Source organism: Pistacia vera, unplaced genomic scaffold (assembly GCF_008641045.1).
Source record: "Pistacia vera cultivar Batoury unplaced genomic scaffold, PisVer_v2 Contig190, whole genome shotgun sequence".
In the NCBI taxonomy this organism is placed as follows: Eukaryota; Viridiplantae; Streptophyta; class Magnoliopsida; order Sapindales; family Anacardiaceae; genus Pistacia; species Pistacia vera.
The window spans coordinates 1,824,877-1,851,424 of NW_022195991.1; the positions used below are offsets into that span (position 1 = coordinate 1,824,877).

The window sequence follows — 26,548 nt, forward strand, 5'->3', positions numbered from 1 at the left end:
GATCAGTGCCCGAGTTTCTGTCTCAGCTGCCATTCTTGAAGACCTTGTAAGTTGATATCTTGGGATATTTAAACTGAAATGGCATGTTTCTTGATATTAAAGCTAAGAACTAATTCACATTTCTGGTATGATTTTTGCAGAAACTTAAGTGGAAATATGCTCACAGGTTCAGTACCAGTTGAACTTACTGAAAGATCACAAAAGGGTTCCATATCATTAAGGTATTTTGTCCAAAACTCTCATGCCATATCAATAAATTGTGCCAATACTGTCACATCCACCTCGTCGAGTTAACGAACTATGGAATTAAGTGATGTATTTGGGGTGAAAACATTTGCGTGAAACCCAAATATAAACTTGTATCTATGTCGGTATATAAACTGAAAAATGGACTATATCTAATTGGTTGGATCCAAAATTTGACAAATACCCTTGGAATTTTTTTTTAGTTTTTATTTTATTTTAATAAAAGTCATAGATGATTTAATTGTCATTATCGAGTAATGTTACACATACGTAATGTTCTTAACTTTATTTTTTTTATTGCATGTATTTTTTGAATTTTTTTTTAATTTTCTAAGCTAAGAATTACTTAATTTTATAAGATACAATCATTAATTTGTATATTGTATTATAATAAAATCTAAAGTTTTAAAATATAAAAAAGTAAATAAAAACCTGGTAATCCTTGGGGTGTTCACTTTGGGCATGGGCCTGCAGATTGCCAAAAAAACAGAGTAACCTCCATTTATTTTCTGAAACCAGAGAGATCTATTAATTAAATGCCATAAAAAATTGCAATTATGTTAAGAGCATCGGTCACGTGATCTGGGCCCTAGATTGTTGTTAAAATCACCTTTTGATTTTAATCAGTGTAGACGGAAATCCAAATCTTTGTTCTGAAGCTTCTTGCACAGAGAAAAGATATTTATTTTCCAGTCTGCAGCAATTGTTTCAACTTCTGCCCTCTCAACTATAATGGCTATTTTGTGGAGCTTCAAAAGAAGAAACAAAGGTACAAAACCCTTTTTTTTTTTTTTTTTTTTTTTTTTCAAGATGAAACTAAGGAATATCATTCGTTGATACTTTCGTATCTGTATCTTGTTTTCTTTTCTTTATTTTTCTAATCAAATCTGAATCCTTAAATGTACTCTTTGCTTGGTAAATCAAATGAAGTAATGAAAAAATTCAATGCAGAAGACAAGTGGTGGTTTACATTTATTATAGTAGGAGCAGCTCTATTGGTTCCCTGTTTGCTACTTATGCTATTCGATATGGAGAAACAAGGCAAAAGGTGAAACCAGCTAGCTTGAACAAATAAATATGATTATTAATCATCAATTATGGTAATTAGAATGTCTTCTATGTATTGATTTAGTGGGAGCACAAGCAACCAAAAGAAGCTATTACTGAGCTTGGAGACGACTTCAACCTCTCACAACATGTAGCAACTAACAACACAAGAAAATAATCAGAACATGAAGGATGAACTAAATATATTTAACTTTCAAACATTGCTGCTGCTACAAACAATTCTCAACTACAAATGTGCTGGGAAAGGGTGGTTTTGGTGCAGTTTATAAGGTAAACGTGCTTATGATCTTTATTGATAGAAGTTGCGTAAGAAGCAATTTCATAGAGTTTTGATTTCAGGGAATATTACCTGGTGGGAAAGAAATAGCAGTAAAGAGGCTCTCAAGAAATTCAACCAAGGAATAGAAGAGTTTCAGAATGAGGCTAAGCTCATTGCAAAACTCCAGCATACAATCTTGTTAGACTTTTAGGATGTTCTCTTCAGGAAGAAGAAAGGATTTTAGTCTATGAGTACATGCCTAACAAAGCTTGGACTTCTTCATTTTCGGTAGCTTTTTCAAAATCAAGATTTTTCAAATTGAGTTTCTCACTAAACACTAATCTATCATTTTTTATTTGGTTTTGTGATAGATTCTCACAAAAAAACATATTAAACTGGAAGAAACGGGCGACATAATTGAAGGAATTGCTCAAGGACTTATTTATCTACATAAATACTCAAGATTAAGAGTGATTCACAGAGACTTGAAAGCCAGCAACATTTTACTAGATGATCAAATGAATCCAAAAATATCTGATTTTGGTATGGCTGAATCTTTGGGTGAATGAATCTTAGCAAATACAAATGAATTGTTGGGACATAGTAAGTATTGGTAAATTTACAACAAAAAAACATGAGTGGTTTCCTTTTCTGTAACTAATACTATGTTTACTTTTTACAGTGGCTATATGTCCCGGAGTATGCCATAAATGGTATTGTCTCAATAAAAACAGATGTATATAGCTTTGGAGTTTTAGTTATAGAGATTGTGAGTGGCAAGAAGAACAGTGGTTGCTATCACCACAGCATGCACTCAATTGTAGGATATGTAAGTTCTCCCAAAAATTTGTAATTTTCATAAAGGTATAAGATCTAACCTCGATCACTTGTGTTTCAGGATGGCAACTATGGAATGAGGTAAACTAGAGCGAACAAATGGATGAATCTTGCTCTTCTGATGAAGTACTGAGAGCTTCATGTGGGTCTTGTGCATACAAGACCAGGCAATTGACAGACCCAAAATGCAGAAGTCCTATCCATGCTCACAAATGAAACTATGCTTCTACCTGCACCAAAACAACCGCGTTTATATCATGATCTAATGAAGAGTTAGAATCCTGGAAAAAAGGTTGAAGATTGTTCCTAAATAATGTAACAATCTGTGATGGATGCTAGATAAACTTAGTGGTAATTTATTTACTAGTATCAGTGCAAAGTACAGGCAAACACACCTAAGCATTCATCTGATCTAATAAAAAGAATGAATGTTTCCTTAACTCATGTATATATATGCCATTGCAATTATCACATTTTGGGCTTCTTTGTAACTGGAGTATCAAATTATTAAGGTTATCACAGAAGTGTTTTTCAAGATAATTCCCAGGGTCAGGTTAGCAACTGACTTTCGTCTAATAGGCTAAGTCCTTATCTCCATATGCTCACATTTTTATCATATAATACAATCAAATTTATAAATTCTGCAAATGCCTCCTGAAAATTCACATACGAACTAAAATTAATAAGTGGAATAATATTATTATTGTCGGATATGGTTCATATGAAGGCCTTGATGGTAAAACCATTCAATAATTGGGTTTAGAATTAATTTGCAAATATTGGTCTGGTTTGGATTAGATCAGGTAAGCCCATATGAGATTATTTGTATTAGTGAAAAACCACCTCTCCTTTTGTGCCGGATGACAAGCCCTTTAACAGTTGCGAGAGAGGCAATTCCAGGTTACCATTAAAAAAAAAAAAAAAAAAAAGTGAAAAGCTACATACTTTGATTATTGTATTCTACAGATTTCTGAAACTCAATAAAATACTCTATTTGAATGCTTGACAAATTCCTTATTGGAACAAACCAAGGTAAACCGATTGTCCTGTTATTTTTCTACTTTATTATTGTGTGTTTGTCTATGGTTTCAACAATTATGATTTCCACTAGCCACTTGCTAGACTACTAACTGGACAAATTGACTATATTCCTATAACATATTATTCCCCTTTATAAATTGTACTATACACAAAAAGAAACCGAATTGGCAGTGGAGATGTTAAAGAAGTCGATCTATGTGCTTTGCATACACATCCTTTGTTGACTAAAATGATTAATTAAATTAATTTGTAGAAATTGAAGTTCTAAAATCCTACAAAAATCACTCTTCATGATATTAGTTGATTGACAAAAGCTATTGAATAAATAATTTTTATTAATTTCATACTAATTAGATTATATTCAGTAGTGTAACACTGGCCATATAAGCCTTTCTCAAGAGTAGTCTTTTATGCTTTCAAACTGCTAATCATCTGTTTAATTACAAACTAATACACCTGTTATCTTGTCGATAGCAATTTGAATTGTATGAGACACATAAGAAGATTACTTGAATGACTCATTTTCAACCATTGAAGTCTTTTTCAATTGCAAGAGCACTTTCTCCTAGGGATCGTGTATTGGCGATTAAGTTCCTCTTCTAATAGGCTGATGTCCTTTGAATTAGATGATTCATATATCATGATTGGTATAAATTGGGAACAAAATTCAAAATGGGATTCACTATTGTAAAGAGACAGCTTTCATACCACCAAGTCTTGGTCGTGCACTGAGGTCTACTCCATCAAGTCTTTGGTGAAGCACTAACGAGGAACTAATGGATTTAGTCTGGATCATCCAGCAGCTCTTTTTCTACTTTCTAATAATAAAATAACACAAATGTCTACGGGGCCAATATTCTTGCACAAAGAAAGGGCTTATGCAATGGTCAACCATTTCGCCTCATTATTATTTTCTCCACCGTAACTAACACCACAAGCTGAGATTAAAATCTGTTATAACCCAAGCCTAATAAACTAATTCGCAACACAAACAAACACAAATAAGATTCAAGATCAAAGAACCACACACACACAAAATCAAGACACGAATTTACTGTGGTTCGTCTATCCAATCTTGGATAGACTACATCCACGTTGAGCTCTGAAATACGGATACTCACAGCACTAAAAGAATATCCAACGATTACAAGAAGACAACCATAAAAATCTGTCAAAACAGATCAACTCTCAACCTAGGCCTATTCGCTCAAGAATCTCTCAAGAATCTGCAAGAAACAGAGGACAAGAACCAGCCTCAAGAAGGAAACGCAACCCTCTCTAAATCTACCCAGATTATACCCAGAAAGATCCAGCAAATACTCAACCCTAGTTGCTCTCTCTTTTTCTCTCACGAACCCTAATTTCTGTTTGACAAAAACGCGTTACACATTCACATCACTATTGCTTTCTTTATATATGCCCGTATAAGTAAATATCAGCCCTTAGATATGTCTTGATCTAACGGCTAGAATATCACCACTGAACTTAAATGAAACGACCCCGTTTTGGCTTCACATTATTTTTCAAAATCTGAGTAATCTTTGAACTCATATAATTCAAAAAACTGAAACACTCCACAAATCAAACATACATCAAACCAATTTCTGCTTGCAAATTATTCTGAATCCCAACTGTTTGCCAGAATCCAATTTTGTGATAGGTCCAGTCTCAAAGATAAAAAATAGATTGGCTAATAGAAACGGCTTTTAGATCATCTCCAAATGACTCTTTATATAACCCAAACTCTTTATTATAAAGAGTTTATCCATAAAAATAAGAGTCTAACATACTCTTTATCTTTAAAATATAAATTAAAGATTGAGTTTGGCTCTCCACATTTAAAAAGTCAAATTTCACTCTCTATCCTAATTTTAATTAATAAACTACAAGTTCCTATACATTTTATTTAGTAATTCTCTCTCTCGTTAAATCTTTTTCTTAAAAATAAAGAGCATCTTCATTAAATTTAAAGAGTCTATTGGATTTGAATAAAAATTGTGTTCTTTATATTTAAAAATTAATGAAGATACTCTTTATTTATATGAAAGATGTTCTTAAAAATAAAGAGCACCATTGGAGATGCTCTTAACCTACATCTATGGGTAAAGATAAAAGAAGAATTTGACTGAAAATGGCATGTCCAAATTTGGTGGTAAATCACAAACCCGAAATCCCAATACACCCCATGTTTAAAATACTCTCTCTCAACATGCTCAACTTTATTAGTTTCAACTGAAATATTTGATTTGAAAATTCCACTAGTGCCACTCATGAAAAATATATTATTATTGATAATAATACGAATACTATTAACAACATTTTGAATTGTATGAGAAACATGAGCAGAAACCAAATTGGCAGTGGGGATTTTAAAGAAGTTGATCATCTGTTCATTCATATGTACAGTTTCTCTTATTGTGTGTATCTTCTAACTATATTTCTGTGTTAGAGGATACACAGAAATATAGTTAATCAACACGTGCCACAATGTCGTTTCCAAGATCGTACTCTCCCAGTTCCAGCTGGGATCAAGTTGGAGGTCTCTAAGAATGCTCACCTTTTTTGAATACATTTGGATTATCTGAAAAATCATATATATATATATATATATATATAAAAGCAACGTATACGTACTTAATCTCTGCTAAAAAAATCACTCTTCATGATATTAGTTGATTGACAAAAAGCTATTAAATAAATAAATTTTCTTATTAATCTTCATAGTTAATTAGATTATATTCAGTAGTGTCTAAAAACATAAATAATAGGATAAAGTTTTTAAAATAAGAAATTGATTAAGACTAAAAACAGTATTATAGAAAAGATATGGAATAGTATGGTTAGATAAATAAAAATCATAATTAAAAATATATTACGAAGAAGTGTTGACCATAAATCGGTCGTAATTGTCCTTATATACATTACAAACTATTACAATTGAATTTTAAATTCTGCAAGTGCTGGATCCACACGGTACACGGGAAATTCCACACGATAACTGGGAAGAAAACGAATTCCCATCATATTTCATTGTTGACCAAAAAGACATATATTATATATATATAAAAACTGAGATACATAACAAGTTCTTTAATGAAAAAGAACAAAGAAGTTGATTAAGCTAACAAGAATAATACAAAAATTTGCTACACCTACGAGTTGATGGACATGAAATGATTCATATTTTCAACCAAGGAAGGCCCATCTAACTAAAAGTCATGAATTAATCAACATGTGCCACAGAAGTCGTTTCCAAGATGTACACTCCTAGTCCCAGCTGGGATCAGTTGGAGGTCTCTAAAAATGCTCACCTTTTTTTATATATTTGGATTATCTGAGAAGTCATATATATTAAGCAACGTGCTTAATACTAAGAATTATCGTTTGCATAGCATATAAATTGTATGAGACACACAAGAGGAAATCAAATTGGCTATGGAAATCTTAAAGAAGTTTATCTTCTGTGCATTCATAAGTACAACTTCTCTTGTAGTCCTGATGTACGCCCCGAGTCAACAGGTTTTAAATCCATCCATATTTAAGTATCAAGATTCAATTTATTGTTTACAATAAGATTTTCTCTTGTTTATCCTTATATCTCCAGGTTTTATTAGCATAGATTGTGGGATACCTGAAAATTCTAGCTATACGGACAAGATGACAGGCATAAATTGCACTTCAGATGCAAATTTCATAGAGACCGGTGTAAGCAATAATATATATCGAATACATCAGAACAGCCTCGAACAACAATTATGAGCGTGAGAAGCTCCCGAGGGAAAAAGAAATTGCTACACCTGAAACTGCTCGAGCGATACTAGTTTTTAATTAGAGCAAGATTCATGTAGGAAATTATGATGGCCAAGGTAAAGTACAAAGTGTAATCTTTCTTGAAGCTGACTCTGGGATCAGTAGAACTTACAAATGCACCACTATTGTCCACAAGGAGATCCTCCATATTCCCACAGAAGACTATATATATGTCTGTCTTGAAAACACAGGCTCTGGAACCTTTCATATCAGCATTAGAATAAGGCGTCTGAAAAATTCAACTTATGACACTGACACCGGATCATTACTACTCTTTCAGCGGTGGATTTTGGTTCAATAACCAATAACCAATCAGGTGAGCCAATCAATTATACTACCTCAATTTTTTGGAAAGCTGATGAATCTTGGCTTACTAGTTACTAAGTGTTATACAACGGAAACATAAACTCTAACGCTAGTTATTGAATATAATAATACAAGTAGTAAAGCATAAATAAATTGCAAAATTAAATGCAAAATAAAGAATACCAGGAATTAACGAGGTTCGGTATTAAAACCTACGTCCTCGGGCGCTGCCAAGAAAGCTCCACTATCTCCAAACATATTACAAATATTTGGGACTACACAAAATACCCAAAACAAAGGGAGATACAAAAAACTTGCAAACAAAGGGTCCTAAGAAAGAACCCTAAACAAAAGAAGTATAATGGAATTACAACTTGGGATACAATTAACATTGATTTAGGTCCTTATATAGGCCCCAAAAGTTTCCCATTTTCAATCTAATCAATGTGGGACAAACAACCTTTCTTGGTATTACATATAAGTCCCTAACCTTTCTCCATTATCATTTCTACCCCATGTGATTTTGCTAAAAGCCATTTTTCAACAAATCTCCACCTTGGGAATTAGCAAACCTTCATAGTTTGTATTCTTCTGTCAAATTTTGAACACCTCCAAATGTGCCAAAAAGCACAATCAAGCTGCAGGATGTTGATCAAGTTCAAACAGTGATGAACTTGTCAATGTCACTACTTTGTTAAGAAATCTGCAGGATTCTCAGCAGTCCCAATCTTCTCTAATAGATTTTTCCTCAGAAATAATTCCCGTACAATGGTAACGAACATCTATATGCTTGGTGCGAAAGTGGAATACTGGATTCTTTGCTAAGTGAATAGCACTCTGACTGTCAGAATAGATAGTGATCTTCTTCTGACTAATTTCAATTCATCCAATAGCCCTTGTAACCAAATAGCTTCCTTCACAGCCTCTGTAACGCCATGTATTCTGCCTCTGTAGTAGACAAAGCAACTGTAGACTGCAAAGAAGATTTCCAACTACTGGAGCTCTAGCAAGAGTAAATACATATCAGTAGTTGACCGACGCTTGTCCAAATCACCAGCATAATCAGAATCAACATAGCCAACAGCAAATTGACTAAGATTTTATCCCGCTCAAAAACCAAACCAATGTTTAAGTAACTAATATACCGTAAAATCCACTTCACAACTTGCCAATGTCCTTTACCAGGATCATGCATATACCTGCTCACAATTCCAACTGCATGTGAAATGTGCGGCTTAGTACACACCATTGAATACATAAACTACCAACCGCATTTGAATACGGAACTTTTGACATATACTCTCGTCCTTCATGCGTACTTGGAGATAATGACGCACTAAGCTTTATATGAGGAGCAAGTGGAGTACACAGGTTTTGTACTTCAGTTTGCCAAAAAGTTGTAAGACTTTTTAGATACTGCTTTTGTGTCAAACAAAACTTGCCATTTCCTCTATCTCTAATTATCTCTATACCGAGAATCTTCTTGGCTTCCCCTAAATCCTCATCTCAAATTCTTGATTAGTTGAGCCTTTAACTTCTCAATTCTTCTACATTCTTTGAAGCAATCAACATATCATCAACATATAAGAGTAGATAAATGAGAGTATCACATTGTAGCCTTTGAAAATACACACAGTTGTCAAATTGCTTCTTGTGTACTCCCGACCCATCATAAACCTACAATCGCTTGTACCACTGCCTCGGAGATTGGTTCAAACCATAAAGCGATCTTTTCAGTTTACAAACCCAATCTTCCTTCCCAATACTCCAATCCTTCTGGCTGAGTCATATAGATTCCTTCCAAATCACGTGTAGAAACGCGGTTTTCACATCAAGTTGAACAAGTTCAAGTTCATCTGAGCAACCAAGGCCAACAAAAATTCTAATGGAAGAATGCTTTACAACTGGAGAAAATACCTCATTGAAATCTATTCCTTCCTTCTGAGCATAGCCTTTCGCCACACCTTGCCTGTATCGGATGTCTTTCAAATTCGGAAATCCTTCTAATCGGTGTCTTTCAAATTCGGAAATCCTTCTTCTTTGCATATACCCTTTGCATCCAATTGCCTTTTATTCTTTGGGAATTGAACAACCTCCCAAGTTTTCATTCTATGGAGAGACTGCATCTCTTCTTTCGGCTTTCCTCCACTACCATTTTCGGAACTGTAGCTACTTCATTATAAGTGGAAGGAACTTCACCATTTCAATTGGGAGTGCATAGGCACCGTATCAGCAAAACGAGCAGGCTTGCGAATTTCTCGTCTGGCCTATTAACAGCAATGGATTCTTGTTGGGTTCTTGGGAAGAATCCTCTTTACTCCAATGAACTCCTCTAACATAGGAGTCTCATTCCAGCTGGGCTAACTGATGTTGTTTCAAACTCCACTGCTGCTCAGTATGCTCACCTGTTGCGGAGTACTGAAAACCTTCATCTGGCTTCCTGTTTTCTTTCTACATAGAAGACTCGTCACAATGCACATCCCTACTAAACAGTTTTTTCGAACTGAACACCAAAGACTTCGGTACCTTTCACATGAGGTAATCCCCATAAATACTGTTTTCTTTGCTCTAGGATCTAACGCTCTTTCACATGTAATAAGCAGTGGATAAAAAAACATGTTAAGAGTCATAATCAAAAACAGGTTCTTTCTAAACAACCTCAATCGGCGTCTTGCCTTCAATTGTGAGTTGATGAGACATGATGAGATTATGAGCGATCGCCATAATACACTACCAGCCCCAAAACTTTGCCCAACCCAGAATTGGACAACATACATCGAACTTCTCCAGTATAGTTCGATCAGCGTTCTGCCACCCCATTCTGCTGTGGTGTATTTCTTACTGTAAAGTGACTACTATTTTCATCTTGGCAAACTTCACAAAAAACTCATACGATACTCCCCACCATTATCTGTACGTATGTGCTTGATCTTTCTGCCAGTCTGAGCTCAATCATTTTTTTCATTTAAGGAAAACACCAGTACGTTATCTTTAGTTTTTATTACATACACCCAAACTCTTCTTTACAACTCTGATTGACTCCGCTCTTTGCTAACAAGGTTCTGTGACTCATCTCTACTATCTCCTTCTGATCCTCTTTCCGAATTTCATGATTGGACAGAGCAGAACAAACTTTCAAAGGACAATTTTCTTTCCCATGAAGAAGTGTAATACTAAGATAGTCCAAACTCATCTGGAAGAGATCAATAACAACATAGCCTTATGCTCATCTTTGAATGTTTCACAAATTAACAAATCAGCAATTAATCTGTTAAATGTATCAATATGGTCTATGTATTTGTACCTGGTCTCACTGAAGACGAAACAGTCTTTTCATCAAATAGAGCCGATCTCGTTACTTCTCTTCATGTAGTGTTTCAGCGCCTTCCATACTTATTGCAGACGTCTCTTTCATGAAGGATATTTCTGCTTACAAAGACATGAGCGAATTATCCCACACGCTTTTATGTTCAACCTCACCCAGTCTTTCTCATAGACAATTCTGGTTTTTTCCTCTCAGAACGATATCTGATCCTGCTGATACAAGCATCCATTACCACTCTGCCACAAGCCAAAATTATTTGGCCATCAAATTTTCAACATCAATTTTTGCATTTGAAACGTTACATCTTACTGGTGCGGAGGGTGGTGCCGCAAACGCTGCTGCCTCGAACGATGAATCCTCGGACGGTGATGCCATTATGCTTACTCAATGGCTTGGTAAACAAAATTCCCAATAACCAGCTCCACAAATTATTATATCAATAGCTAACCAACAAATTAACAATAGCCCTAGGTAGTAGTAAATGCTAAAATGATTAAATACGCACCAGGAAAATTCCCAGAAACAATGGAGGGGTCACAATGGTCCCACTTAAATCCAGTCTCCTTAGACTTTTACGTCTTTTTGACAGAATTTTCCTAGACAGCATATAACCATACAAATAGCTACTCAGTCCTAAACCTAGGCTCTGATACACATTGTTATGCAACGGAAAACTAAACTCTAACGCAGCTTATTGAATATAATAATACAAGTAGTAAAGCATAAATAAATTGCAAAAATAAAGCAATAAGATACCAGGAATTAACGAGGTTCGGTATTAAAACCTCGTCCTCGGGCGCTGCAAAAGAAAGCTCCACTATCTCAAACAATATTACAAATATTGGGCATACAACAAATACCCAAAACAAGGGGAGTACAAAAACTTGCAAACTAAAAGGTCCTTAAAGAAAGAACCCTAAACAAAAGAAGTATAATGGAATTACAACTTGGGATACAATTAACATTGATTTAGGTCCTTTATAGGCCCCAAAAGTTCCCACTTTTCAATCCTAATCAATGTGGGACAAACAACCTTTTCTTGGCCTATTACATATAAGTCCCTAACACTTCAATTATCATTTTTACCCATGTGATTTGCTAAAGCATTTTTCAACCTAAGTAATAAAATTGTTCTGTATGTAAGGTACAAAGATGACGTTTATGATCGCATATGGTCTCCCTACAACTGCTACAACTGCAAATCAATAAATAACTCGCTCAAAGTCTTCTATGAGACCGATTATGATATACCGTCTACCGTCATGCAGACTGCGGCTGTAACGGCAGATACCAATTCTTTGCAGTTCAATATCAAGCCTACAGATGCGCTTCCAATATTATGTCGGCTTCTACTTTGTGAGGTGAAAGTCTCCATCCAACCAGATAGAGAAATTGACATATTTTTAATGGAAGGAAATGGTCGGATGAGCCTGAACTTCCTAGATACTAGAGGGAGACGGCTACTACGGCGTATTAGCCAAAGGCAAGATAAAATTGAGTTTTCAATCAACAAAATTGGGAATTCGACGCTACCGCCATCCTCAATGCCTTCGAGATTTATAGAGTGCAAGAGTTTCAGCAACTGCTAACAAACCAAAACGATGGTGTTTTTCCCACTTACGATGTGTTTTCTTTTCGAATTATTTCTTGTTCTTAATGGAGGGATAAGTAGAGCCATCACACCATGAATATAATATTCTTTCTTTTCATGTTAAAAAAATTAGTTGATGCCATCATGAATATAAAGTCAAAATATGGAGTGAAAAGAAATTGGCAAGGAGATCCATGTCACCTAAACTTCACTTGTGGCAAGGTCTTAATTGCAGCGACGATGATATGATCCCCAAGATATATCCCTGTAAGTTCTACTTCTTCACTGACTAGCGCAACAATCTTTTAATGAAATTATTGAATAACTAAGCAGGAACTTACATCGAGTGGAATAGCCGGAGAATATCGATTACATATCAAGTCTCACATCAATACAAATTGTAAGACCCACACACGTAACATGAACCAATGTAAGTTTTCATCCCATAGATGACGAGAACCAGTGAGCTTAATATTTTCATCACCATTTCAGGGACTTATCAAACAATAGTTGACAGGAGAGTGCCGGATTTTCTATCAGAGCTACAACACGACAGTCCTGTGAGTTCCTTGATCAGGATGATGATGAAAAAGCTATAACTTTGATAGAAGAGCCTAGATTTGTTTTTAAAAGTCTTGGACGTCTTAATATCTATTCAGTTAAACATAATCTTAGCATAAAACAGAGGATGATTCAATTAAAATATTTTTCGCAGAAACTGACAGGAAACAGACTTGAAGGTTCAATTCCAGTTGAACTCAGGAAGAAGAAGAATGGTCTGATACTAAGGTGATCTTTATACAAACTCTAATCAATTAACAAGTTGGTAAACTTTGTTTAATTAAATGCAAAAAAAAAAAAAAAGCATTATGTATAAGAGCATCGGATTCTCGTGATTTGGAGCCCTAATTGTTGTTAACATCACCTTTGGTTTTGATTCAGCGTGGACAGGAATCCAAACTTTGTCCTGAAGCTTCTTGCACAGAGAAAAACAATTATATGTTCCAGTACTAGCAGCAGCTCTGTCATTCTCACTGCTATTAACTGCAATGGCTATTAGGAACCTTAAAACAAGACTCAAGGTACAAACGCTACATGTAGTCCAATCAATTGACACATATCCAATTTCATGCTTATTGAAATCATTATAATTAATAATTATTTCTTGGCAGTTGGAAGAGGAATGGGTCGTTGGAGTTAGAAATCTAGGTTTTCATACTCTGATCTGGTGACATTACCAACAACTTTGAAAGGGCAGTTGGGAAGGAGGATTTGGAACAGTTTACCACGGATACTTAGATGATACTCAGTAGCTGTAAAGATGCTCTCTCCATCATCAGTTCAAGGGTATAAGCAGTTTCAAGCTGAGGATATATTGAAAGTACTTGTACAGAAAGATTTTCTACTTCTTCGTATTTGCATGGTACTAATTTGCGTGGTCTTCACAGGTCAAACTTCTAATGAGAGTTCATCATAAAAATTTGACAACTCTTGTTGGGTATTGCGAGGGGCATAAACATGGGGCTTATTTATGAGTTCATGGCTAATGGAAACTTGGAAACAATCTCTTAGGTCTGTTGTTCCTTCACAATAGCATAGATCATTTCCTTTGATATTTAAATTAATTTGCGAGTTTAAGGTGCTTTTTTTTTGTCGTGCAGCAAAGATGATGCAATATCTTGTTGGGAGGGAGACTTCGGATAGCAGTAGAGGCGGCACAAGGTTGGAATTATCAGATATGCAATTTTTTATTTCCACCAATTTTGTTAAAAATCTCTGTATTTCCTAAGTTAGTAACTAATGAAACTAATATGTATTGAACTCGAAATGTAGGATTGGAGTATCTGCATAGTGTGTGTAAGCCACCCCTAGTCCATAGAGATGTTAAATCCACAAACATTTTGTTGAATGAAATTTCCAAGCCAAATTATCTGATTTTGGCCTTTCCAGATATTTCCAATTGAAGGTGGAACTCATGTCTCAACCACAGTTGCTGGAACCCCTGGTTACCTTGACCCTGAGTAAGTACATTTTATTGGATAAGCATTAATTGGCATGAAAGAAACTTTATTCTTAATATATTGGAAATTAGCACAAAATGAATCCATGCATGCTGCCCCTGCAGGTATTATGGGGGTTTGTCTAAGTGATAAGTGGCAACGTTGCTTATAAGCTCTTAAAATAAGCTGAACTGTTTGTTTATAATTTTTTGAGCTTATAGTTGAGCTTATAAGCTAAAAAAAATAAGTTGGGGGGGAGGTACTTTTTTTTTTTGGCTTATAAGCCTTGCTTATAGCTAGTTTGACCAAGTATATTACCACATTATCATTATTAATTTTAAAATTCCTAGTGTGCCCTTATTTAATGTAATACCTTTTTTAGTAATTTTATAATAAAATTAGTATAAGCCATATTTTACCAAACACGTCAATTACTTATCAGTCACTTATAAGTACTTAACCAAAAACACGTAATTGCTTAAATTTCAAATGCTTATAAGTTAATTTTAGCTTAAAGCAATTGTTGCTTATAAGCTAATTTTCATAAGCTCAGACAAACCCCAATATATTTCGGATAGGTTGACGAAAAAGTGATGTGTATAGCTTTGGAGTGGTTTCTTAGAGTTAATGACATGCAAACCTGTGATTGAGAAATCCCAAGAGAGAAACTACACATCAGTCAAGGGTGAGTTTCATGCTTGCAAGGCAGATATTAAAAACATAGTAGATCCAAGATTACAGGGTGACTTCGACATTAACTCTGTTCGGAAAGCTGTAGAAATAGCAAGGCTTGTATATCTCCAACTGCCACCAAAGGCAACCATGACTAAAGTTTGTGATCGAATTGAAGAGGTTTGGCAATGGAATAGCTGTAAAAGGTGGACAATGCACATGAATCAAAAGATTCTATTGAATTGAACAATTCAGATCATCATGCTGAATCATATCTCACAACACAGTAGTAATGCTTTTAATATATGTCTGCTTTTATATTTATGTATCGTGTGCCCATTAGACCTTCTTTTGACTTCAGTTTATATTTCTGCTTTGAGGAGAAAGAACTATGCTTCTATTGCAGTTAATGTCAAATCCTTAATTGTATTATAACAGCAAATATAATCTGGATCCGTATAAGTCATGTAATAAACCATTTTCATCATCAGTATTGGAGTCTTTAGTGTTGGAAATTAGAAACTCAAGCTGATAATTATTGGAAATAACCTTTTGGAGACTAAATAATCAATCATCTCAGAGTAGACAACTTCAAATATTCTGCTGAAATCTGAATAACTGGGCAGATGGCAAATATGTTTCACACAATGCGTCCAGTTCAATCTCAAAGTTTAGATCTTCTGCTATCAGAAGGAAAATAATAGAGACATGGGAGTAGTGCACCGAATTTGTGCACTGAATGACGTAGTACAATCTTGACCGTCGATTAATATAATTGATATTAATCGACGATCAGGATTGTCACGTCATTCAGTGCACAATTCAGTGCACTACTCCCGGTGACTATAGCATTACTCGCTATCAGAATATTGTTAAAAAAAACAGTATCACCAACTTTAACATCTCAAAGTTTTAGTGTGTTCTCTTTTCTCCATTTCCAATCAGCGTTCTCTATTTAGGGCCGCTGAACGAAAATTCGTCCAGTTTTCGCTGGGCACAATGGGTGTTATAATTGGGTCAGTTAACAATCTAGACTCTAAGGTTATGGGTATTGGGCTCAAGGAGATTGCCACGACAAGTGATTTTATACCTATCAAATTAATCTTTATCCCTCATTAATACGAAAATATATTATATTAAAAAAAAATTCTCTATGAATCCCAATTAATGCCTAACATATCCCTATTAATTAGGGTTTTTAATTACGCAACTTTTCCTCATTTTAAAATTTAATTATGTTTCAATGATTTAGGAGCTTTGGATTTAGGATTTATGAAAGGATTAAAGGTTAAAAATCAAAACAAATATATAAAATAAGGACTTAGTATAGAAGTCATTATCTCATTAAGGTTAAATTTGTCAAAATAAAATACATTTAAAAGTAGAATACATCAACCAATTTGATGGGGGCTAAAAATTACTTTTATATTGCCACAACTACCCTCCCGCCATGGGTATTAGGCTTAAGGGCTATTATCACTTCAAATAATGCTCGTGTGAAGCTCAAAAGCTAATATGATGAAAATCAATTAACAAGAGACAGAACAAAACCCACATCATTCAGTTTATAAGTTTATGATTCACATTACTCCACAAGTGCCGTCCCTTTCACTGGTAGTATGACCTAGTTCAAATTCCATCTTGATATAAATATGTGTATGTTGTCTACATCACCTCCTTTAAGACATTCCTCAGAGAATTAGTCGTATTTTGTAAATCCTGAATAAGGAAGAATAGGTCAAATGTAAATAATTAAATCAATCACCCTTATGATAGAAGTCTTTTCAAGATAGATACTTAATGTTATAGCCAAAGTCAATGAATCAACCCTTACCACAGAAGTCTTTCTCTAGGTACTTAATGCCTAGGCATCAAGTTGGCGATTAATTTTCCTTCTCATTGATAGGCTAATGTCCTCGTCTGTTGTTCCACCTTTTTATATCACAAGATAATACAATTGAATTTATATATTCTGCAAATGCCCCATGAATATTAATTAATGGTACTAAAATTTAGTTAAGATGAATAGGATCGACGAGAGTAGGGTTTGAGAGGTTTTGGTGAACGATGATTGAGGAAGAAAATGATGGTGATGTAAGGTCGCAACGATACCAGAATCAGATATAGAATATAAATTTAAATGGTAAAGTGTTATTTGGATGGAAAAAAGTCGTTTACCCGTAATATTATATATGACTAGCAATATGCTTACACGAAAAACTGACTGATATTCCTATATTATATTATTCATCAATATCGTCTGTTCCATAGTGTTATAAATTGTTCAATACACAGGATGAAAACAAATTGGCAATGGAGGTGTTAAAGAAGACAAAGTCAATGAATCAACGCTTGCCATAGAAGTCTTTCTCAAGTCAAGAGTACTTTCTCAGGTCAGGGATGAGTTTGGCGATTAATTAATTGCTTCCTCTTCGTATTGGCTGATGTTCTTGTCTTAGCATTGTCCCTATTTTAATTACAAATTAACTAGTACAGTTGGATTTGAAAATTCCTCAAGTGCCCCTCCTGAAAATTCCATATATAAAACTAACAGCCTGCTTAGAGTACTTGATAGAAAAATTAATTTGAGCATCCTATAATATACTATTCAGAGCATTTTAAATTTTATGAGACACGCAAGAAGAAACCGAAATTGGAAATGGAGATGTTAGACAAGTTGATCATCTGTGCATTCATAAGTATAGCTTCTTTTATAGCCGTGATTCGCGCCCAGAGTCAATCAGGTTTTAAAAACTCTTTCCATATAATTTAAAAGTGTCAATTTTATTGTTTAATCAAGTCTCTTATGGTCCTGAGAGTATATTATTTGCATTTCTAGCTGCTTTCGCTCTTATACTTCTACAGGTCCATGCTCAGAAACCAGGTCTTCCATTTCCGAATCTTTTGTAATATTTGATTCTCACAGAAAATGAAAGTGAGACTAGATAATAATTTTTCTCTTCTTTCCAAGATTCGTCAGCATAGATTGCGGAGCAAACTCAAACTACACTGATTCACAAACTGGCCTTTATTACGTTTCCGATGCAAGCTTCATAGAAACTAGGATAAGCAGCAGTGTAGCACTATCGTATCAATAAGATAGCCTTGAACAACCGTTATGGACTCTCAGAAGCTTTCCTGAAGGTCCCAAAAACTGTTACCATGTAAAAGTTACCAAACAAAGTAGATACTTGATCTTAGCAACCTTCTTTCATGGAAATTTTGATGACAAAGCTATACCACCGCAGTCATTTGATCTGTACCTGGGGGCCAATCTGTGGGATTCTGTTGTTCTTGGTGATGTTTCCACCACCCTGTTTAAGGAAATCATACATGTTTTGCCATCGAATTATATTGATGTCTGTCTGGTGAATACAGGTTCCGGGACACCATTGATTTCATTTTAGAATTCAGGCCCCTGAGGAGTACCACTTACGTAACTAATCTGGATCGCTTATGATGTATAAAAGGAGAACGTTCAACCAACTACAAATCGAACAATCAGGTGATGAGCCATTTTAGTCACAATATTTTTGTTAACAATTTTGAGATCAATTCACTCTATGCTTAACTAGAAAGAAAATATTCCTGCAGTATTGATGATGTTTTCGATCGGGTATGGATGGCATATAACAATCCTGACTGGAAACAATTATCTGTTATTTATATATATGATGTTGAAGTAATACTGATTATAAGCCTCACAATTGTGTTAGGGAGTGTGGTACACCAAAAATTGCAAGTGACCCCTTACAATTCTTTTAAGCACTCCGGATTCGACATCCCAGCTTTATGTGTACATGCACTTTGCAGAAATTGAATATCTCTAAGAATCAGTCAAGAAGATTCAATATTTCTGTTTGAATGGAATTTTCGTCTAACCGATTTGTCCATGTTACACGTGCGCGACCTTTTTCACTTTCCTTCAGCTTTATCGGAGGACACTGTGTATTTAATCACTAAAAACTGAAGATTAACCCTCCCTCCATTCAACGTTGTCGAATTTTATCTAGTGAAAGATTTTGCACAGTCAGAAACCAACAAGTAGATGGTACTCTTCCGAATTAGAAATATCTGCATTTCACTGTCTGTAAAAAACTTTTTAATTTTTGAATACTTACATATGGAAACATCAGCTGATGCTATCAAGAATATCAAGTCATTGTATAAGATAAAAGATTGGCAAGGAGATCCCTGTGCCCGTCAAGAATACTTGTGGGATGGCCTTGATTGCAGTTTCAATGGTAGTAATCCTCCAAGAATTATTTCTCTGTAAGTTCATGTATTCAAGAACATATTCTATGTGACTTTTTATTTATTTATTTATTTTTTAACTCTTTTGTTAATCAAATTAATGGACATCAATTTAGGAATTTATCTTCAAATGGACTGACTGGTGAGATCCCTCCTTACATATCCAATCTTACAATGATACAACACCTGTAAGCATAATCTCAGTCTCATTATGCTTCGGTCCTGTCAATATTTTTAAAGATGAAGTTAAATTTGATGCACTCCAAAAAATTATATATTCTTATGTTAGGGACTTATCAAACAATAGTTTGACCAGATTAGTGCCCAAGTTTTTGTCTCAGCTGCCATTCTTGAAGACCTTGTAAGTTGATATCTTGGGATATTTAAACTGAAATTGCATGTTTCTTGATATTAAAGCTAAGGACTAATTCACATTTCTTGTATGATTTTTGCAGAAACTTAAGTGGAAATATGCTCATAGGTTCAGTACTAGTTGAACTTACTGAAAAATCACAAAAGGGTTTCTTATCATTAAGGTATTTTGTCCAAAACTCTCATGCCATATCAATAAATTTGTCCAATATTGTCACATCCCACCTCGTCAAGTAAACGAGCTAAGGAATTAAGTGATGTATTTTGGGTGAAAGACATTTGAATGAAACCCAAATATAAACTTGTATCTAAGAATTTACTTAATTTTATAAGATACAATCATTAATTTGTATTATTGTATTATAATTAATAAATCTAAAAGTTTTAAAAATATAAAAAAGTAAATAAAAACCTGGTGAATCCTTGGGATGTTCACTTTGGGCATGGGCCTGCAGATGGCCCAAAAAACAGAGCAAGCCTCCATTTCATTGTTCTGAAACCAGCCGAGATGATCTATTAATTAAATGCCATAAAAAAATTGCAATTATGTGTAAGAGCATCGGATTCACGTGATCTGGAGCCCTAGATTGTTGTTAAAATCACCTTTTGATTTTAATTCAGCGTAGACAGAAATCCAAATCTTTGTTCTGAATTGCACAGAGAAAATAGATTTTATTGTTCCAGTATTAGTAGCAATTGTTTCAACTTCTGCCCTCTCAACTGTGATGGCTATTTTGTGGAGCTTTAAAAGAAGAAACAAAGGTACAAACACCTTTTTTATTTTTTTTCAAGATGAAACTAAGAGAATATCATTTCGTTGATACTTTTTGTATCTGTATCTTGATTTTCCTTTCTTTATTTTTTCTAATCAAATCTTAATCCTTAAATGTACTCTTTGCTATGGTAAATCAAATGAAGTAATGAAAAAATTTCAATGCAGAAGACAAGTGGTGGTTATCATTGATTATAGTAGGAGCAACTCTATTGGTTCCTGTGTTCTGTTACTTATGCTATTCGATATGGAGAACATGCAAGGCAAAAGGTGAAACCAGCTAGCTTAAACAAAAAAAATATGATTATTAATCATCAATTATGGTAATTAGAATGTCTTTTGTTATAACCCAAGCCTAATAAGCAAATTCGCAATACAAATAAACACAAACAAGATTCAAGATCAGAGAATCACACATACACAGATCAAGGCACGAATTTACCGTGGTTCGTCTATCCAATCTTGGATAAACTACATCCACGTTGAGCTCCGAAAACAGGATGCTTACAGCACTAAAAGATAGTCAACGATTACAAGAAGACAATTATACAAATCTGCCAAAATAAATCAAACCCTCAACCAAGGCTTATTTGCTCAAGAATCTCTCAATAATCTGCAAGAAAACAGAGGACAAACACCAGCCTCAAGAAGGAAACACAACCCTCTCTCAATCTACCCAGATTATACCCAGCAAAAACCAACCCTAATTTCTCTCTTATTTTTCTCACGAACCCTAATTTCAGATTAGAATGATCCGACTGTTCACAACACTGTTGCTACTTTTATATATGTCCATATTAGCAAATGTCAGCCCTTGGATCTGTCTTGATCTGACAACTAGGATTCAATAATGGCATTAAGTGAAACAACCCCGTTTTGGCTTCTAATGGACTTAAGTGAAACGACTCCGTTTTGGCTTCACATAATCTTTCAGTCTCCACCTTGAAGCCAACCTTTCTTCCTCCCATTTATTAGACTTCCTTTTAGTGCAGTAAGCTATCTCATATTTCTTCTCAGCTCTAAAGGAAAGTGTTTATCTGATGTGAAGCAAGTTCAAGCAGTGCTTGAACTTGGCTGTGGTCACCACTTTTGTTCCCATGTCCGCTGGATTATCTTTAGTAAGAACCTTCAAAAGATTAATTTCTCCCTTTGCAATCAGGTCTCTGGCGAAGTGATGCCTTACATCCACATGTTTTGTTCGTTTGTGATACACCGGGTTCTTGCTCAGGTGAANAGAAAATTTGGCGTTTTTGTGTGTACCACATTACTCTGGCCCATGTCGTCCCTTTCATCTGCATTACGAGGCAATTCCTACGGTTCTTTCCGCTGACAATTTCTTCCAAGAACAAGTGGTTGTAGAAAATTAATTAACTTCATAAATTTGGTGATATTGATAGTACTGACTTGGTGTCGGCCACCATTATATGATACATATGCATATACATCATCTGTTGACTAAAATTATTAATTAAATTAATTTGTAGAAATTCAAGTTCTAAAATCCCTACTAAAAAATCACCCTTTATTAATGACAAAAAGATGTTGAATAACGCCAAGGGATTAGCCTAATGATAAAAAATGTTTGTTTTTTTGTGTTCAAACCACCTTTGGTCACCTGTTATAGTTGAGACTTATCTTCAAACATTAGGCTTATAAGGTATTTAATATTGTCCCAGATACTCTAGTTTTTTTAATATATATAAACTACCTCTTGGTGATTGAGTGGTTTGATAGAAACTCTTAAGTATATTATTCAAGAGGTCTTAAATTTAAGTCTCTTATTTGTTGATAATAGGGACAACCATTAGAGCTATCCATTCAATAATTGGGTTTAATCACGGATAAGCTTAGTCGTTGAATTTTTCTTCTAACTAAATAAGACTTCATCACAGGAAATGTAGAAGAATTCTGGACAGCTTACATTCATTTGCTTACACATCTGAAGAACAAAGGGCTAATACAATAAAGGATTCTCCTCAGTGATGAAGCTCTGATGACGAGAAGTAGATTTTTCAGATGAAGAAAAAATAATTAACAACAATACCTTTTACTCTTTAGTTCAACGACTTGAATATTATTCCAGAAAATCAGAAGAACTACAGAGTATTCTGCTAATGTGTGACTGCTACTTTACAAAATTTATTTAAACTCAAAGTAGAAGTTTAGAGAACAAACATGCTTAAAGATCTAGCATACTTGTATGTTAACGGGGATCCAGCTCAGTGATTGAAGCTTCATTCACTGAATATTGGACAGCATTGCTTTTTGATTGACCCGGCACAGTGACTTCAGATTTATCCTGTTCCACAACGCTGTGCATAAAGAATGCAGGTTTTGACGGCACTGACACAGAGACAGAGTTGCTAGTTAGCATTAGAACAACTGAAGTCATGGTTGGTCTATCAGCTTCATTTTCTTGAACACATAGAAATCCAACATGAATACATCTCGTAATTTCACTACTGGAATGACCCCTCAAAGTGTGATCTATCATATTTAAAGCTGTCCCTTCTTTCCAATTTCTCCATGCCTACAAAAAATGAACAATGCACATACAATGTTAGTGCCTTTCTTTGATTTTTGAAATTTCATTGTCATCACTTATCCAGTATCTGAAGGAGAAGAAGATAAAATAGTTCAAGATTTTGCTTACATAAGTTAGCAGGTCCTCCCCCTCTTCTCCATTACAAAAACTACTGTTCTTTTGGCCACTAATGATTTCCAAGACTAAGACGCCAAAGCTGAAAACATCGGACTTGACTGAGAAGTGTCCATACTTTACATATTCAGGAGACATATATCCACTGAAAAGGGTCATAAGTTAGAATTAGTTAGTTTTACTGAAAACCAAAACTATCCATGATCATATGCAAATTATTTCTGGTTTTGCCACATATAGGAAGTGGTAAAACATAAGAGATCTTGATATTTTCCTGGGATATGAATAAAAAATTTAGTTTTAATTAGCAAGCTTTAAGTATGTTCTTGTATATACTTACAAGGTTCCAACAATTCTACTTGTATCGCCTCGAGTTTGATCTACTTCAAATAACTTTGCCATTCCAAAATCTGAAATTTTTGGAATCATATTTGCATCTAAAAGAATGTTGCTAGCTTTTAAGTCGCGATGAATGATTCTTAATCTTGAATCTTCATGAAGGTAAAGAATTCCTCGAGCTATGCCTCCTATGATCTTGTATCGTTTTTCCCAATCTAATAACAATCGCNGGGATCCAGCTCAGTGATTGAAGCTTCATTCACTGAATATTGGACAGAATTGCTTTTTGATTGACCCGGCACAGTGACTTCAGATTTATCCTGTTCCACAACGCTGGGCATAAAGAATGCAGGTTTTGACGGCACTGACAGAGAGACAGAGTTGCTAGTTAGCATTAGAACAACTGAAGTCACGGTTGGTCTATCAGCTTCATTTTCTTGAACACATAGTAATCCAACATGAATACACCTCATAATTTCACTACTGGAATGACCCCTCAAAGTGTGATCTATCATATTTAAAGCTGTCCCTTTTTTCCAATTTCTCCATGCCTACAAAAAATGAACAATGCAAATACAATGTTAGTGCCTTTCTTGGATTTTTGAAATTTCATTGTCATAACTTATCTATTATCTAAAGGAGAAGAAGATAAAATTGTTAAAAGATTTTGCTTACATAAGTTAGAAGGTTCTCCCCCTCTTCTCCATTACAAAAACTACTGTTCTTTTGGCCACTAATGATTTCCAAGACTAAGACGCCAAAGCTGAAAACATCGGACTTGACTGAGAAGTGTCCATACATCATATGAACATACCTAATATTACATATGAACATACCTAATAATTGCGTGTAGAATCAGTTAACTTGAGCGTCAAAATTCTGTTTTTGCGTGTGTTTCACTTTGACATCATCCAGCCAGTGGTCGTCCCTTTCGGCTTTAGTACCAATTTGTTCAAATTGTATTAGTTTTCCGGAGACAAATTCATTGAACTCGTGGAAATGATAATATTCACATCACAGATACCATCCTTTGAATCGGTTTTTCTGACTGATTCAAAGAAAATTGATATCAAGAAAATTGTAGAGTGCTGACCAACACGACTTAATTAACTTGATATCAATTTTCTTTGAATCGGTTTTTCTAAAATTTCTACTAATAATTTCTATTTGAATGGCCACTGCACTTTCTCGCGAACTCACTATTTTTCGGCCAGTTTTCGACTGTTTTTGACACCGGAAATTCCCCCTATCGCCACCATTCGAACCTCCATCCTCCCCTCTTCTAAACCCCAAGCTTCTCTGGCTCCCTCCACTCATTGTTCGCCGCATGTGACCTCCTTCTGATGCCCCAAGTAAGTCGCGTTTTGCGACCCCTATCCTCTGCAAATCGTCGGATTTCCTCGGTGTTGATCTGTGGTTTGCTTTTTGAAGTGTATTGTGTGTAATTACCTGGTCGTCGGCGACTCTACAGCATTTCCAAGCTGCCCACCACCTGTTTGACAAAATCCCTCACTCAAAGCCACCACCAGCCACTACACCCATTGAGATCATTTTCATTGTCATTTCAGATTTAACGCTGTGTAATTGACTAGTGTACCTTTTACCATTATTTTAAACGATTTTATGTTAATTTAAGAATGATAATATGAAATTTATGAAACCAGGGTGGGCCTTTGCTATTTCGCTAAAGTTGGGCGGGAGCATGTCGTTTGCTATCAAATATATGATGTTACTATTCTGAATAAGTGACCTGTGGACCTTTGGTTTGTATAAAGTTTGTGGGCTTTAAAACATTCATACCTTTTAAGGTTTAATGTAAGGCGTTAGGCTCAAAGGTTTAAATAAGTGATATCACAAGCCCAAATGTTATAATAAGTAATAACTAACCGTTGTTAAAAACAAAAGAATTTACCTTTTTTGTATATATGATAGTAGAATTGACCATGAGTAACAAAAAGACAAAGTAAACAAATAGTTTATCTTAGAAAATACACCTATCTATTTTGTTTAACATTTTTTATTTTATTTTCTTGATTTTAAATTTAAATCTTTTTATATTATTATTTTTAACTTTTATAATATTTTTTAAAAAAATTCTCTGATTTATACAGTTATTATTTTAATTTTATTAGATAAAAAAACATATTTTTGGATTCTTTATATTTATTATATTTAATTAATGTTTGTATATTTTATTTATAATTAGATAAGACAAAAAGATTTTTGTGTCTTTTTGTCAAATTTTGTGTATTAGGTTACAGTGGTTACTTAATAATCGACCCAATTTACCACACAGACAAGGAAAGAAATATTTGTCTCCAATTATCAACCCAATCAAAGACGAATTTTTTTGTCCTCAATTATGCTTTTTTTTTTGGGACGAAACAGTTTTATTTGAGATGAATAGTTATTCTTTTGTGGATAAAAAATTTCATCACAATATAAGATTAGCTGAAAGCCGAAGTCAATGAATCAACCCTTACCATAGAATTGGCAATTACATTCCCTTTTTATTGAATACCCTTTTATAAATTCTGCAAGTACCTCCTGAAAATTCCACATAGAACTAAAATTTAATTAAGCGGAATAATATGATTATGACTTCCAGTAGCCACTTTCTTAGACTACTAACCGGAAAAAATAACTAATATTCCTATAATATATTATTCACCTTTATAATTTGTATTATACACAGAAAGAAACTGATTTGGCAATGGAGATGCTAAAGAAGTCGATCATCTGTGCTTTGCATTTATATTTACAGCTGCTATAAAGTCCTGGCTCACGCCCAGAATCAATCAATTTTAATTATATTGTCATTCACTTATTACGTACTCAGATTTTCTCTTTGTTTATCTTTATATTTCCCAGCAAGCTTTAGTAGTATTAGCATAGATTATGGTCAGAAAATTTTGGCCAATATTACATCTCTGTTTAGCAATTGAGATGGCTCGTAAGAAGGTAAGCAATAGATTGAATCAGAAAAGTCTATTGAAA

General features: G+C 34.5%; 2 protein-coding genes and 1 long non-coding RNA gene across 3 annotated transcripts in view; 1 reads left to right on the forward strand and 2 right to left on the reverse strand.

Annotated features, from left to right (window-relative positions):
* Positions 1-925, forward strand: LOC116127227. Its single transcript, XR_004127594.1, has 3 exons — positions 1-46; positions 141-221; positions 874-925. It is a non-coding gene; the product is annotated as an uncharacterized LOC116127227 (long non-coding RNA).
* Positions 926-22,711: 21,786 nt separating this feature from the next.
* On the reverse strand, positions 22,712-23,776 carry LOC116127336 (putative cysteine-rich receptor-like protein kinase 35; the record flags this gene model as incomplete). The annotated part of the gene is made up of 3 exons (XM_031412985.1): positions 22,712-23,083; positions 23,207-23,357; positions 23,553-23,776. Coding segments are annotated over 3 exons (702 nt in total), but the record flags the coding sequence as incomplete, so codon positions are not given.
* Positions 23,777-23,778: 2 nt separating this feature from the next.
* LOC116127338 (putative cysteine-rich receptor-like protein kinase 35) overlaps positions 23,779-26,548 on the reverse strand; it is a gene marked incomplete at its 3' end in the record, with an annotated part of 55,048 nt that continues 52,278 nt past the window's right edge. The window contains exons 3-4 of the mRNA XM_031412986.1: positions 24,227-24,355; positions 23,779-24,102 (exon numbers count right to left, since the gene is read on the reverse strand). Coding sequence (XP_031268846.1) covers positions 23,779-24,102; positions 24,227-24,355 — 453 coding nt within the window. The remainder of the gene's footprint in view (positions 24,103-24,226; positions 24,356-26,548) is intronic.